Below are 16727 nucleotides of genomic sequence, written 5' to 3'. Positions count from 1 at the left end.
CAGGCTTGCTGGCTCGTGAAGACTGCAAAACCTCTCTGTCCTAAGACCCAAAATGACAACCGTAGATTTCACAGGCCTTTTCGACTGTTTATAGATTCCTCTCCCACACCATGAAAGTGCTGAAACTTGACCACCCACAAATCAAACTATATTAAATTTTTTATCAAATGATAAAAAAATCCTGTAAGACCCACATTGGAAAGCCAACTTCACGATGATTCAATTTTTTAAAGTTTTGAGTGGTCATATCTTTTACTCCTCTTATCTCATGTGCTGTCATGCTTCCAAGGATTCTACCAACGTACGTAGAAATCTACACTCCCAATCTGGTGATAGTGGCCTTCTCTTTTTTTAACCATGCATGGGAAAGCGTATTTTAAGTTTGTGTGTGTGTAGAATAAGCAAAAACACCTTGGATTCATTAAAGTTGTCTTGCTGAAAAGAAAAGAAGAAGAAAAAAAGAAAGAAAAAGGTCATGAAAACAAAGGAAACAAAACAAGTTTACAAAATACAAAATCCAAGTAAGAGAAGTTAAAGCATAATTGAATGATTGAATATAAAAAGAGGTGTTCTCCTTCACTCACTTTCACAGTTCACTCAGTATTTCTTTATTTCCATTAATGCTGCCAAGAAAAACTCTGGCACTATTTATGACTTGATACAGTACATGTAACCAGTAAGATCTCTCTCTCTCTCTCTCTCTCTCTAATTATGCAAGCAAGTTCAGTTTTTATCCAGCTTATGACACATTCTCATCTTGTTTTCGTACTTTTATTTGTTGTTCAGTTCTGCTTTATACTAGGCTACACTACCAGGTATTTCCATTGAAATAGAGTAAATGTTGAAGTTAATTACAATGTTAGACCATCCAGTAAGGATCCCTGCTTGCTTTACATCCGGTGAGAAGGTAACTGATGATCCTGCCACAGTAACCAGGTCAGGGCAGAGTGTTTTCGTGTCTGTTTATCGTACAAAGATTGCTGATCAGTGTCGTTTGATCATAATAAGATGGTGCAAGAATCTGTTGCTCCATGGTCTATCAGTATCGCTTGAAGGTCCTGAGGGAGAGAGCCACTACACCTGCAAAGTGGAGCTGAAGCCTTTGTATTTTTGGAGGAAACAAGGCTCCAAACGGTTTGTAGTGGAGGGTAAAGCTGTGGATATCTTCTGGGACCTCAAGGCTGCAAGATTCAATGGTGAAACTGAGCCTAATTCTGAGTACTATGTTGTTGTTGTTTGCGATGAAGAGGTTGTGCTTCTTCTTGGTGATCTAAAGAAAGATGCTTATAGGAAAACTGGGTGCAGGCCTGGTCTTATTGATCCCATTTTGGTTTCAAGAAAGGAACACATATTTGGCAAAAAGAAGTTCGCTACAAGAATCAAGTTCCATGAGAAAGGAAGGTTTCATGAGATCTCAATCGAGTGCAAGAATAGATGTAATTACAGTGGCAATCTTAGTAATGGGAACTCTATTAATGGGGATGACCCGGAAATGGAAATAAGGATCGATAGAGACTTAGTCATTCATATGAAGCATCTCCAATGGAAATTTAGAGGTAATGAGTCTATTAAACTTCATAAACTAAGAGTAGAAGTATATTGGGATGTCCATGACTGGCTATTTAGTCCTGGTTTAAGGCATGCTTTGTTTATTTTTAAGCCAATAATGTCATGCACATCTCTATCACCACTATCGACGTCATCTTCATCACCACCATTTTCTTCATCGACATTGACACCACTGTCCTCTCGGACAGGACCTGGTTCTGGTTCACTAGAGAGGCTTGATGCAGGTGGTGGGTCATTTGATTTTTGCTTGTTTCTCTATGCTTGGAAAGCTGAATGACAGGGATATACAGAAGCACCAACGTTACATCATCATCAACACCCAAAAGAATAAGGTTGTAAAAAGTAAAGGAAAAATGGGGTGTTCATGGGATGGGCCAGCAGCATGAGGTAGTGAGGATACAGATTAGGTTAAGATAGTAACAGATGATTTGGTTAAGAAAGGAAATGGGGTCCAATACTGAGGTGGGGAGTTAGCTACAGCCAGGGTTGAGCAAGTGGCCATAAGTGGACAAGACAGATAGCATCACATAACATGGCCAACATTAATTTTTCACATCTAGAGGCATCTTCCTGTCTATCTTCTCAAAATCATCTCTTCCTCTCTCTCTTCTCTCTCACTTGATCTGGTTTTGAAATACGAGCAGTTTGCTTTCAGATTATAGTATCAATGTTGTATGCTTCCTTAATTTTATGTATATAGAGAAAAAATATAACATGTTTTCAGTAGGCTACTGAATGTCTGTATCAGGCAAAACAAGGCAAATGCGTGTGATATTGACGAGCGTAAGGGAGGATTTAGCGGGAGACAAATGCACGTTTCTATGCATACAAAACCTTTTCACTTGATTTGCTCACTCGTTTCTTTTGCCTTCTCACATTCACTCTCCCATTTATTTACTTATACGAACGCGTAGGTTTTTCTATTCATAATCTTTCCGGGAAGCTAAGTTCCGGCTCTGACACCTTGACTAGTATTCTTTCTATGGAAACTAGAGATAAACTGGCCTGGTGAATTGATAAATAAAACCTTTTCAAGGTGCCAATTCTATTAGAATAGACATGTATACAACTAGCAGATTATGTAAAAACGTATTCGAAGATCCAAGGTAAATGCGTTTTAATCCCGTATATATATTGCTCGGACTCAGATTCAGATCTGACATGATCCGTGCATCCAAGGTAAGAATTTTAACCTATGGCAAGGCTTCTAAATTGGCACAAGTTTTCCTGTCAGTTCCAGTTTATTTGTGATTGAAGTCATTGATAGTGGTCAAGTGGGCATAATATTCTAGGAAGGAAGAGGTTTTTGGCTGTTTTGAAGTCTCAAAAAATTAAAAAAAAAATACCATTGAATCGTTTTTCGTAGTGTTCGATGTTTGAATCTCAACCATACAAATTTGACATGGGACGTGTAATAATTGACATTCATAAGTATTCTATAAGCCGAATTCTATAAGGATTGAGTTTGTTTGCATGGCCAAATTACTAGAAAATATTAAAATAAATTCTTTATTTTTCTTAGTGATTTTATTTTCTTATTTAATTTATGAATCCTAATTAACGATAATTAAATTTTATTAGCTATGCAACATTCAATAATTATTTCTTTTCTATAAAAATTCAAGTGCATGACTAATATAAATAAAGATAACTAGTTATTTTTTTGAATAAAATATTAGATTAAACATATTAAAAGATTTAATCAAAACTTTTTAGTTTAGAGTTTTAATTATATATAGTCTAAGGATTGTAAGTTTTCTATAATTTAGGGCTATAATTTTTAAAGCTTGAAAAAGTCTAACATTCTATCTTTTTTTATATGTTGTATTAATTTATATAAAGTAATAAAGGAATTGACAACATCATTCCATCCCCCGAGACAAATCAAGGAATGAAGTCCATTTTGAGCTCTATAAGGGCTAAATAGATAGCATAAAGAACTCCATTACAAGGATTTTATAGGTTGTATCAATTGTTAAGCAAACAAGAAAATAGATAGACCAAACCCTAAATATATTCTTGCAAGCCTATATAAACATTATATTTATATGCATAGTGGTGTTTATAAAAGACAATATACTAAAGATTTAGTTTTCATTTATTCTTTTCATAGATGCATTTTTAATTTTGATGAAATTTCTTCTTTTTTTATAGAGATTTTTTTTCAGAAAATTTTTATAGGCATCATATCTATATAATGTATTGTTTACAAATCTAGATTCCAATAAGATGAGAGCTATAGAAAAACTAGATTGGTGTTTTTGGGTTCAAAAATTTATTTTTTAACTTATTTGACATGAAAAACCAAAGAAACCCCTAAAGATCTCAATAACCTAGATTCCAACCATTTAAGGTGGCAAGAGAATCAGGTTGGGGTGTTTTTAAGTTCAAAAGTCTGTTTTTTAACCTATTTCACATAAAAAATAAATAAACACCCTAGTAACCTCAATAAACCAATTTTTCAACTCAAAACACCCATAAATTGGTTCAAAAACACAAAATCAATCTAAAAGAATTCTCTCTCAAGCTTAATGTATTTTTTCAGGTAAGATGAAGGTAAGAAACCATCATCATAGAATTCCTCTCGTCGAATGAAATCATCTAACACCAATTTTAGCTGTTTGTATTGTTAAAATAATGACAATTGAAACCTTTCTCTCTCTACCATTATTTTCTGATAAATTTCTCTGTCATTTCTCAAACCTAGAGATTTAAAATTGAACAAAATTAATTTTTATACAAAAATAATATTTGTTATAAATCTAGGGTTAATTATATATTCTCACCGTGTTTTATATTTTAATCATCTACCTTTTAATTCTACAAGTTTGAGTCAATTGCAAAACAAGTTTGAGCCAGCACATATATTTTTTTGTCATTTTTATAATCATTAAAATGTTGTCTTTTTATGCTTAACTCGAAGAGAAACACTCTTGTAAGGCACTTTTAACCGGAAACACTCGAGCAAAATAGCTACAAACATAAACAAATAAATGAGATCTACTCTTGAAATTTATAATAAAATTAATTAGCTCCTTATATTATAAGATGTTATTTTTTCTAGCTCAATATACATCACATAAATCAAGCAAATTATATACATAGCTCTGACAAAAAAACACTAGCTTAGAGTTGGACCCAATAAATATATGAGGAGCAGCTTATCATTATAGAATGGTAAACTATGATAAACATAGCTAATTATAGGATCATGTCTAAAGATTTAATATTAATAGTTATATTTATACAGTAAAATATAGACAACAAAATACTTTCTTTTGATGACAATGAGATGATGTTGCCAATGAGACTATTTAATGCTTTCTAACATTATTGTTTAATACAAATACTAATAATAATAATAAATTAGACTTAATAAATATTTTTCTTTAGTAAAACCATCTGCCCAATAATAATAATAATAATAATAAATCTAACCTTGTCAAAAGTTAAAAACATTACCGTAAAATTAGCAAATACAAACGAAATAAATCTATTGGTATATTCTACAAAATTGGAAAAACATCACTACAAATATCACTTTAACTGTTAACTCAACGATGACAATACATACAATTCTCCAGTAGATGATATGTTAAATCATGTTGAGAAAATTATCGATAGAATGAAGCATGTGTTTTTTTTATTGCGCATATTTTGTCTATAAAGCTATCGGTGAATTTAGTAACGACAGACTTACCGATATACCAAAAATTACTGATAAGTATTTTTTTGACGGACATTTTCCATCCATAATCTTAACAGACATTTTCCATTCCTGATCCTAATGGAAAAATAATCACAGATGGACTGTTAGTGTAAAATGTCGAAAGAAATTTTCATTACTAAAATTGTTAAATCTAGTAGTGAAAATTTTACAATCTTCACTTACCAATACCAAACCACTCTACTAGGAAGAACTTGTTCTTTCTACAAGAGGCATTAGGTGTTGCTTTCGTCGATGCAGATGCAGGAGCTACAAGGTTATTCCAATAGTGTTAAAAAAACATTAGATTTTAAAGGATGAATACCGATATTTTTAGGGTTATAAAAGAACTAAAATGTCTTGTTTAGAATTAAATTTTGGCATTACATATTCTTTTCTTCTCCCAAACTTTTGTACCAATAGAAATGATCACAAACACTTAATTGGATCAATAATGCATTACCTGACTTGGTTGTATTCACTTTAGGTTTTCCATTTCTCATGTCATTAGAAATAATAAAAAACTAATTGCAGTGAAAAAATTAAAATAGATAAGGCATATATAGTTCACGGTGGATTGGAACACTAAAATTACATATTTGCCCTTAATCAAGAAAATCAATTAACTAAACTTGAAGGGTAAATGAGTATTTTCACAAGGTTCATTAGCATGACCTAATTACCGTGGTAAAAATACTATGGATAAAGTATAATTCATTATAGATTAGAACAATAAAATTACATCTTTACCCTAAACCAAGAAAATCAATGAACTGGTCTTGGAGTGTAAATAAATCTTTTCAAAAGATTCATTAGTCATTCTTAGATTGATCGAGGGAAGTGCAACCTTTTTGTATTTTTTTTACATAGTGAAATGACTTAATTACCCCTGAAAGAAAAAAAAAAATCAATAGCCTTATAAGGGTTTTTTTTAGAATTCCATTTTTCAAAGCACATTAAAACTACCATAGTACCCTTAGATTAAAAATTAAAACAAGACTCAATGGGCTTTTTTATACTTTCACATTGATTTTTTTGTTATTATTAAGTGAGCCAAAAATAGTCTTCCTTGATGTTTTTATATTTGTCATGGTGGTGTCTACCTTTTTAGGTGATATGTTTATTATAATCCCTACTAGTTGTATTTTTTTTCTTCTTTTTTTTCCACTAAAAAACTTCACAATGCCCATTTAATTTGTTTTTATATAAGATAGTCCTTGTTCTTTTGTTGTAATTTTTTTATTTGAATAAATTATTTCAATTTAAAAATTATTTTCAATTTCATCCTCTAATTTTTTTCACATCTCAAATTTAGTCGATATTCTTTTCATTGCTTATTGTTTTTAATTAAGATGATTTTTAAAATTGATTTTTTAGATGATTTCATTTCTTTTAATTTTTTTTATATCATGTTTGAATCTCATTCTTTCAATTGCTATTTTTTTATTTTGCTTGGCAAATTTTCTTAATTGGTTGTTTTTTCCGATTTTATCTTTTAATATTAATTTGATTGAAAATTGACTTTCTTAATTGAGTTTAGGTATATGATTTCATGGGTTATGAATTTAGGTGATCAACCTAAGTTTAAAAAATTTGCTCAAGTTTACTTTGTTTTTCATATTATTAAATTAGAATTGTCTATTTTTTTTAATATTATTAAATTAATTGAGTTTATTAAACTAAGTTGTCTCAATGACTGGAGTCTTGATTTTCTTTTTTTTTATTCCTTAAAAACTCTAATGTCACTTTAAATATGTTTTTTTTTTGTGTTCAGAAAGATTTAATCTGGCCCGCGGCTTAATGTTAACCACTAATATAGGTTTACTCAAGTCACTTTTGTTAGGTCCTATTTTTAAACTAACATTTTTTTTTATTTCCATCTTCAATAAATTGTTCATTAAAAATAGGCTTTCTAATTTATTTCGATATGAATTCCATGAGTTTATCGAATTCTTTTAAGGAGAGAAGGGATGATAAGATTTGAACTACACTAAAAAACCTATTAGAAATTCTAAATGGACCAATCATCAGGTTAAGGATGAAAAATCTCAAATATGCATTTAAGGGGCTTATTCTGAGTATTTGGGTTAGGATGAATTTTAAAGAATCTACATCTTTAATAAGTGATGATAAGACCTTAGTTAATTTAATATATATGCAAGAAGGATTTGATTCATCTACTTCATAAGATACTTGGTTTCAACAATTATAATTTTTTTTTGTTTTCATATGTTTTATGAATTCTAAGTTATTGGAGGATTTGTTATTATGTGTGAACATTAAGGGCTAAGGAAGAGTTAATTTCCTTATTTATTCAGGATTCCAAGGGGCGACAATAATATCTATTCAATCAAGGGGTTTTTTTAAGCAAGAAATTTATTCAACACTTGTTTATTTAAATTTTTATAGTGCGGCAACTAAGGTTTAATTTGAGGAAAATTATTTTTTATTTTTTATTTAGTTTTGGGCCTTATTTGAGATACTTTGAACCTTATTTTAATTTGAGTTGATGTTAGCCTATGAGATCAACTAGGATTTATTTTATTTCAAGTGTAAGTATTATTTTTGTTAGAAAATAATTTATTAGAATGGAAATACATCTTGTCGCATATCATTATATGTAAGAAAGAAAATTCTCTTAATTTGATTTTTCATTAAACTATTACAACTTATCTAAGAATTGACCAAGTTTCATGATGTCTTCCATATTTCTTTATAGGTTTTAGGTAGGGGGGTTTTTCGGTTACTTATAATAATGGTTTCTAGGTATAGGTTATTGTTTTGTCAAGCTTAAAGCCTGAATTTAGCTTTCTATAAAAATGATTATTTGATTATAATTTTTTGTATTTTTATATCCATGTGGTTCACATCAATGACCCTACTTTCAAAATACTCTATCTTACTATAATAACCAACCACATACTCAAAACACAAAAAAAAATATCAAGATTAGTTACCACCTATTTTCATGTCCCGAAAAGAGTTATACCAACACCTGATCAAGTTATTGCAAATCTTCCATGTGCATTATAGTTCCTTACAACCATTTTATCTATAGTGGTACAAGTGAAAGGAGAAATGTTATTGCCATTTTGAAGGTGATAGGCTATAGCACTAAAACTTGCAATTCATTTAAGAAATGGGTTGGTGTACTTGTTAAACATGGGTGGATAACTTTTGAAAGGGACTTAAATTCACTTAATGTTTAATTAATTATAGATAACAAAAATAAACATTTGTAAAATTGAATACAAATCAAATGTTGAGGTATTTATTTCAAACTATGATAATCTTATAGAAAGCTAACTAAAATAATATATGAAAAAAATTCAAAATCAAGTCAATATTGAAGGATAAAATTAAAAGAAAAATAAAGAAAATTATAGAAGAAAAAGAAATGAAAATGTGAAAAACAAAAGGTGTCAAAAAAAGTTACCTCTTTCAATGTGTATATAGTTGAGTTGATATTACCAACTCTTTTAGATGTATTAGGTAATAAGTCAAAGAAATTTTTTAAAATTAAAACTATTCCTTTCCTAAAAGTAAACCAAATGTATTTTAAAAAAAATCTTAAATATAAAAATGAATAAGGAATGAATTTAGAACTACTAAGCCTACTAATGAACCTAGGTCTATATGTATATAGGCTCCTAACCTTATCTTAAAGAAAGAATAAAATAATAAAACAAGATAAAGCTTGGGATAATTATACATAAAAAAAACATTATATAGTTTACTTTTTTTTTTTCACTTTCCCAGTAAAATCAACCTAATTTTTTAAATTTGATAAAATTATCAAATTACCTTTATATATAAAATATAACACAAGCATCACAAATCCTCTTCATTTTTTCTAATATAACCACCTCCTCTTCCCTCCTTAGTTTTGATATCTCAATCACAAGTATTAATCATAAATGCTAGATAATTATTGTTTAAATGAAGATCAATACAAACAACTAATCAAAACTAAGCTCATTGCTTTTACAACAATATTTATGTGGGAAAATCTAGTTTCTCATCTCACCATGACGAATAAAGAACTATTAAGATTTCTAGCCAAATTAAAGGAGGCTTCACTTCTTCTACTATGTGGGTGTACTTTTAAAAACACAGTTTGGGTAGGTAAGATATTTGGTTTCTAACCAAATAATAATAAAAATTGATGTCTTTAACCTCACTTATTAAAGTAAAAAAATATTAAAGAAGTATTGAATAACAAATAATTTCTTGATCATAATGATTTTTTTTTTTTAAAAAAAAGACAAAACAGAGACAAGAAAAAAAAGTTTAGAAAAAAATCATCTTTCTAATGATTTTGGACCCACCATCATCATTATAATAAAGCTCAAACCCCCCACCACCACCTTATATCGACCATTGCCGATCATGTAATGTTTTTGTTTGAATCATGGGTTTTCAATTTCTTCAATGAACTCAAATTCATGTTTTGGGCAAATTATAGAGTTTTGTCTCTAAAGTGAAAAGGTTGCACCTGTAGCACTAATATGACTACGTAGTTGAAGATGACCTCAAATTGGACAAAACCCAAAAACAAATTTGGGTTAGATTTGAAAGATTAGAGCTTTATGGTGTTAGAAATAGGGATGGCTGTTTGGAGTGGTTTGCAATTAAGGTTACAAGGAAAGATGTAGTCCTAGGAGTTGGGCAACGTCCTTTGTCTCCTTCACAATTTGCTTGAAATTAACCCCTACCTCACCTCTTCCATCGCACTTCCGTTGCGTAGGAAAGATATCAAATTCTTGAACCACCTCTTCCTTTCTACTCAAGCCTTGCACGAGTCTGATATAAATTTGTTATGGAGATTTAGAAAGAAGCACCGGTAAAGCTACCTAATAGACGGAACCATGCCTCTAGCTCTCGGACTACAAGTGAGAGTTCGAGCGGATTCTCCTTTCAAAACTGCTAGAAAAGCTGACCGGTTTTAACGGTAAACTCTTGCTACAGCTTTAGGCAACCTTGCCAGATTCCGGCCAAATAGTTCCCACCACTCTTATATATGCTAAGGATTCATTTCCGCATGCTTTTGAATCCAAGATTTGTATATACTTTTCCAAGCTTAAAACTCCAAATCCATATATCTTTAGTTTTGAAATTACCTAATTTAGACCTAATTCATTATAATGGTCGGGTTCCACTGATCATCGCCAGATGTGGTTGCCAGTTTTCTCCCTTTTTTTAATGAACGGAAGTAAAGCTTAAGGACTCATCCATGAAATATTTGGGTTGTAGACTAGCACATGAAAACATAAAACCGAAATTGTTTAGCCAGGTGTCATCCATAGAAAAAACAAATACGTTGAAATGTAGCAAAAGTATAGTAGAATTTGCCTGCCTTCCATGTATTATCTCTCGATTTTCCAAATAAAAAAGCAAGCTACACCACCATTTTCTTTTGCCCCCATATTATTCATTGCCACATTAAAACAGTCATAAACAACATGCAGTGTATAGGAGAACCCGTCCTAGAGTTACAAGGCGAGCTACTCCACACCATGCTCTTAATTATTCCAAACATCTTCTCTCTCTTTTTCTTTTTTTTGTTGGTACTCTCTAAATTGAAAAGAGCTTGCGCAACAAACATCTCCTCCTAATTACAGGGAGTGTTTTCATCAATACCGAAGCCTAATGTGACGTTGCACATCTTCTGAAGTTGGATAAAGAGATCTACACCCGAAGTTTTATCTGAAGGCCCCGAAGTTTCAGAACTGCTGAGAGTTGGTGCATTCTTTCCGAGTATATGAACCGCAATGCAGTCTCTGACACAATGGCATGTTGTTTCTTGCCCAAGGATGATCTTAACCTTTTTGACTATTCGAAGACCGTGACAACATTTGAAAGAAGGGGCACCGACCAAGAAGCCAAGGCGGAGGACATCGTTGCATGGATGGAGATTGGAGCTGATAAGTGCGCACCTGGGATCTCTTCCAGCACTAGTTCCTGTGCACAAGACTAGCAACATAGTCAGGAGAAACAAGGATTTCATGGCAATGCTCAACTGTGCTTTTTTTTTTCTTTTTCTTTTTTCTGTATGGTTTGGTGTATCGGGGATATATGGCTGGGTTCGCCTCTGGCGAATACAGAAGGCCTTTTATAGAGGGTATTCAATCTGGACCAACTGAGCGCTTCCCAAAAAGTTGGCTGCACAAGTTGGGAGTTGAATTCTAAAGAGAAGGGAACTTCAATGGATCTTACTTATCACTCGTTCAAATTTCTTGTCTACATTTAATCGTGCAGCCATAATAGCGACTTGCATGCTCGATATGTAGGCTTTAGCTACGCGCCGGTAACTAGCGGGAGGGAGAGAGAGAAAAGAGTTGAAAAATGGGTTGAAAGAATACAGGCTCACTGGACAGTTTGTTTTTATTGTTTTAAAGTGTTTTTTTTTAAATCAATTTTGTTTTTTTTTAAATCAATTTTTTATAATTTCAAATCGATCGGCTAATAATAAAAAATAATTTTTTAAAAATATATTATTTTAATATATTTTTAATTATTTAAACTACCGGTATATCACGAGATGTAGAATATGTTTTTTAAAATTAATTTTTGTTTTAAAATATATTAAAATAATATTTTTTAGATTTTTATTTATTTTTAATATTAGCATATTAAAATCATTGAAAAAATTAAAAAATATTAATTTGATATTTTTTTCAAATTAAATGTATTTTTAAAATACAATCAAATAAACATAAAAACAAACATTCTCTCCTCTCTCCTCTGGTATAAATAAATTCAATCCAAATATAGTTTAGTAGTTTCCAATATTACCCAATAAACAAACAGTCTCCGGGTAAAATTGAAAAAAGTTTAGAGATTAAAGGTAATTAAGCTATATTTTCTTCCTTATAAATTACCAATGTTTCACTTCTACCACTACAGTTTAGAAGTTTTCAAAATTATCCTTAAGTTTTCAACAAGTTTGGACTAGTTAGAGGTATAATCTGCTAATAATAAACATAAGGCCTAATGCATATTCGGAATTTGGGTATGTTGATGAGAGGGTAAATTAATCAATAAAGCTTGGAAGGTTGATTCAAGTACTTGTGTTTTTTATTTTTAACAATTAAAATGATAGCCTTGGTTAATTACGAGAGATAAACGCAACTTTTTTTTTCCTTTGATAGTTGAAAACGCGTTTTCGGCAGCAGTAGACAAGGAAGCAGCAGCCCCTCAGCAAAACACACGCGCAGTAGACGCGAACTAGCAGAGTTTTCTCTTCTTCACAGCAGCAGCGCGCACGAAAAGGCGGTCTATTTTCAACGCAAACGACAGAAAAGAAGCGGCAGGTTTAGTTTCCAAAATCCCAAGCAGCAGCCTCAGAAGATGTTTGGTATTGTGGTTGAAACTGTATTTTATTCTAACTATAATTTTTAATTATTTGGTAAATATTTGAAATATAGATTTTAAAAATAGATTCCACTAAAAACTAAGTTTGTACCGCTTTGTGAAGTAAAAAATTACTGCTTTTCAATTTATTTTTGCCCGTTTGCTGCTAAGGGAAAGAAAAACTCAAGGATCCACCCAATTTGATGTGTTTACTTTCTTCATTCTTAGCTTAAGTAGGAGTATTTTGTTAGCAATTATTATTATCTACATACTGTCAAGTTGATTCACCTAGCACTGTTCATGTGAACAGTGCCAGGTGAATTAATTCATGGGTTATTGTTCTGTTTATGTGAATAATTAGTGCAGTAAATTGATTTTACTTAAGTGTTCATGTTACGTAAATGTAAATAATAATTTTTTTAAAAAATAGTTTAAGATTAATTAAATTTACTCGTACTATAATCTTAATTTTATTCCTGATAATACTTTATCTAATTTTATTGTATACTTAAAAAATTATAGAAACTATAGTTATTGTCGGATGAATTTTATATATAATGAAATTGTAAATAGTTTAATGGAACAATAAAAAATATTTTATATAAAATATAATTTATTTCATGATATAATATCAATAGTTAAATCTACAATATTTAAATTAAGAACCATAAATATTAATATATATTTTTTAAAAATTATTTTATAATCTCAATTTCAAAAGCATTTTTAACCAAACACATTAAAATATTTTTTGTTCAACTTCAATTACAATTATAATTTTAACTAAACATATCTTTTTTCAACCCAACCTCAATTAAAAATACTTTTTATAAAATAATATTTTTTTCAAATCATAACCACAGTAACTACCACAATATCCAAGACACCCTTAACAAGAACGTTCTCGCAGCAAGCAGCTTCAAAACAATTCAGTAGCTTCCATAAGTAACAGCAGTTACTAGCAGCCCCAAAGTTAACGTGAAAAGAAGGCATAGACAGTAGCAGCAGGCAGCAGCCTTCTCCTTACAGTAGCAGCGCAGCAGCAGCAAACATACAGACGCGTGGCAGTTGCAGGATCTCCTCCAGCAGCAGCAGCTCAAAACAGCAGTAGCGCCCCAGCAGCTCCTTCCAGCGGTACCTGTCCAATTCAGCAGTAACATTCCCTTGCAGCAGCAGTAGCCCCGAGCAGGAGCAGCAGAACGTGCGTCCTCCCAGCAGCAACTCAGTTCAAGCAGCTTTCTTTATTCACAGTAGTATATTTTCCCAGTAGAAAATTTCTAGCAGCTTTGTTCTTTGAAATTCTTTGGTAAAAGATTGGAAGACGAAGTCCTCCCAGCAGCAGTAGAATTGGTAAGCAGCTCAATCTTTAGCCCAATTTAATCGAGCGGCAGTGTTTTAACACAGAAAAATTTCAGCAGTGCTAAAAAAAATTAGATATGTGGGCAAAGCTTATGTTTTGAATAACTGGTTAATTTCTTTTGTTCTAACACCTTAGCATTTTCTATAGTTAATAAAGCTAATGGTTGGTGCCTGATATCTTTAATTACTTTAATGAATTTGGAGATTTTCTAGTATTTAAATAACTATTTTATTTAGAAAAAAAGCAATGATTTTTTAGAAAGAGATTTTGATTATAAATATGCAATTGAGAATCGAGATCTCCCCCCTCCTTTTAAAGATTACTAGTGTATTTATAACTAATGAGTCTTTTTATTAAAAAAAATGACTAAAATATAAATATCTCTAACTTATCAGAATAAAGTATTTCTAACTTATCAAAATAAAACACGAAACCTAAGATTCTTTGAAATTAAAATAATTGAAAATCTTGAAGAGATGATAAGGCTGACAGCTTTCCAAACCCATATATACCTAGTCTCAATATATGGTTGAGCCTAAAGGCGTCGAGTTATTACCTTATTTTTGGTTACTTAGGAAATAAAATCTAGTTAAAAGCAAAAACAATATTGATCCATCAATAGCTTCTCAAATCTTTGTGTGGTATAAGCAAATATTTTGAAAGTCTTAGTCACCAACAGATGAAACACTTTTTATCTTTTTCATACAATTTTGCGTGTTCCATGTAGAACTGTCGAGATCTTCAAATTTAGGTGGCTTGCCTTTACTTTAAGGAAAAGATTGGGAAACAAAATGGCGGTTGGCTTTTAATGCATTAAATAAGTGAATTTTTTAGATTTGTGATGATACGAAAGGCTTTTTTATTTGATGGTGGGAACAAAACAATTCTTTTTTTATAATTTTAGTTGTTTTTGCTTGTGACTTTTTTTTTATTTCACTTTCTAAGAGCTTTGAAAATTTGTTTATGCAATAAGACTCCAAAACATCTCTAATCTAATCCAAAAGGAGAATATCCACTTCAAATATCTCCTTTATCAAAACCTTTCTCCCTATCTTTCTTTTGAAAATAACAAATGGATCCAAAAGTATCAGATCTATTTCTCAAAAAAGAGTTGCTTATATCACCAATAAAGAGTTTATATTTCAACCATAACTTAAAATAAATAGTAAGGGATAAGAGTCTATTAGACTAGATCGTAAAACAATAAGAGATGCTACATTGGCATCCTCCTCTAGTAGGGAGGTGATAAAATCTTCTCATATGAGCTGTCCTTCTCCAGCCTTTGATAGAGATACATAAAAAAGAGGGTCTCATAAGAATCCTTCTCTTGCTCTTGTTGGAGATATTTAGGAAAGAAGGATGTTGCTTTAAACCCTTAAGGGTAATTTCCCTAGCAACGTAAGTGCTGAGGATGTAAAATATGTTGCTTGCCACTAATTATGAGAGCATATGGCTTAGATGCTCGACCATATTAAGCGTAATAGCAATTAGATCCCGAGCTTCATTTAGGGTTAGCTTGAAATTACAGCCTCGATCTATATGTGTACAATGGAGTATTCATTCTCTTTTCAAAGATTCATGAAAGAGGTATTTAGTTACTACCAACTGAGTTTAGGCTAACTGAATCTTAACAAATTAATAATTTTATCCTTATTTGAAAAGTTTTATAAGATCATCAAGCTCAGAGCTATAGTTAATATCTTCAAAAATTGTTACCAATTGATTGTTGACACTGATAGTGATAATAACATATATTGATTTTTTATATTCACCAACCAAAACAACGATGCCATTAAAAACACATTGTTTAGGAAGCCAATGCTTGTCAATAAGTAGAAGGGGAGATGGTTGATAATAAGATTCAATAAGTCAGTCAATCCTGAAAAAGGATTGTAGCCAATCTAGGACTATTTTTATTATCGGGAGTCTCTAGTAAACAACAAGCCTTATTTGAGCTTAAAAGAGAAGAAAAACTATGATATACTAACCTCAACTTCATATTCAATTAAATATAAGGTCAATAAAATGACCAAAAGATATCACTAGATTATCTTGTAAGGTTTGTTGCTTCCCTGCCCTTTTATTTGTTTTTGTTTCCGAACTTCCTTCATTTTGTTTTTGTTTTTGCAGGGCTAATAGCTACTAAAAAGAAAATTCAGGAGGGCTTGTAAAAGAAAAACATATGTATATCTTCTTTTAAATTGTTAGGCACCGTTTGAGTTTACACATAAATTGTACACATATTATTTATAAATGGGTCCATTAAATTTAATCTTTGAATGAATTTAAAGATTAAATACATTAATTGCTTCCTGTTTAAAACCATTTACTTAAGATTAAATTGCTAAAATGGCTTTCTCTTAACTAAAACTATACTTTGAGGGTTTTTTCTTTTATTATTATTATTATTATTATAATTATTATTGCTGACGTTTCATCGCTAATATGGTCCCATTCATTATTTTGAGCTGCTGTTGTTGGTACCATTTGCAGCTAGAGTACCACACCAAACCACCAATTGCAGCTAGAGTACCTCTAATCACCAATTGCAGCTAGAGTACCAAACCAAACCACCAAGCCAAGGAGCGTTTGCTCCATCCATTAATACGTTTATTATGGTAATGTTTGGTTTGACAGAGACAACTGAAGTAGGAATCTATGTGAGATAGTAAGAAATAAAAATAAAAACTCATTTTTATCTCAAGTGGAAATGATATCAATTTTTATACCCTTATATAT

General features: G+C 31.1%; 1 protein-coding gene across 1 annotated transcript; it reads left to right on the top strand.

Annotated features, from left to right (window-relative positions):
- Positions 1 to 856: 856 nt before the first annotated feature.
- LOC105136753 (uncharacterized) lies at positions 857 to 1846 on the top strand. The gene has a single exon (XM_011042211.1). It carries the CDS (start codon positions 857 to 859, stop codon positions 1844 to 1846), a length of 990 nt encoding a protein of 329 aa, XP_011040513.1.
- The last annotated feature ends 14881 nt before the right edge of the window (positions 1847 to 16727 follow it).

Source organism: Populus euphratica, unplaced genomic scaffold (assembly GCF_000495115.2).
Source record: "Populus euphratica unplaced genomic scaffold, PopEup_1.0 scaffold60.1, whole genome shotgun sequence".
Classification (NCBI taxonomy): Eukaryota; Viridiplantae; Streptophyta; class Magnoliopsida; order Malpighiales; family Salicaceae; genus Populus; species Populus euphratica.
Note: the sequence above shows the minus strand (reverse complement) of the source record. Positions and strands in the feature narration are given on the sequence as shown.

Coding starts and splice junctions, on each gene's coding strand:
- LOC105136753 (XM_011042211.1), top strand. CDS start 857: ATGTTAGACCATCCAGTAAGGATCCCTGCTTGCTTTACATCCGGTGAG.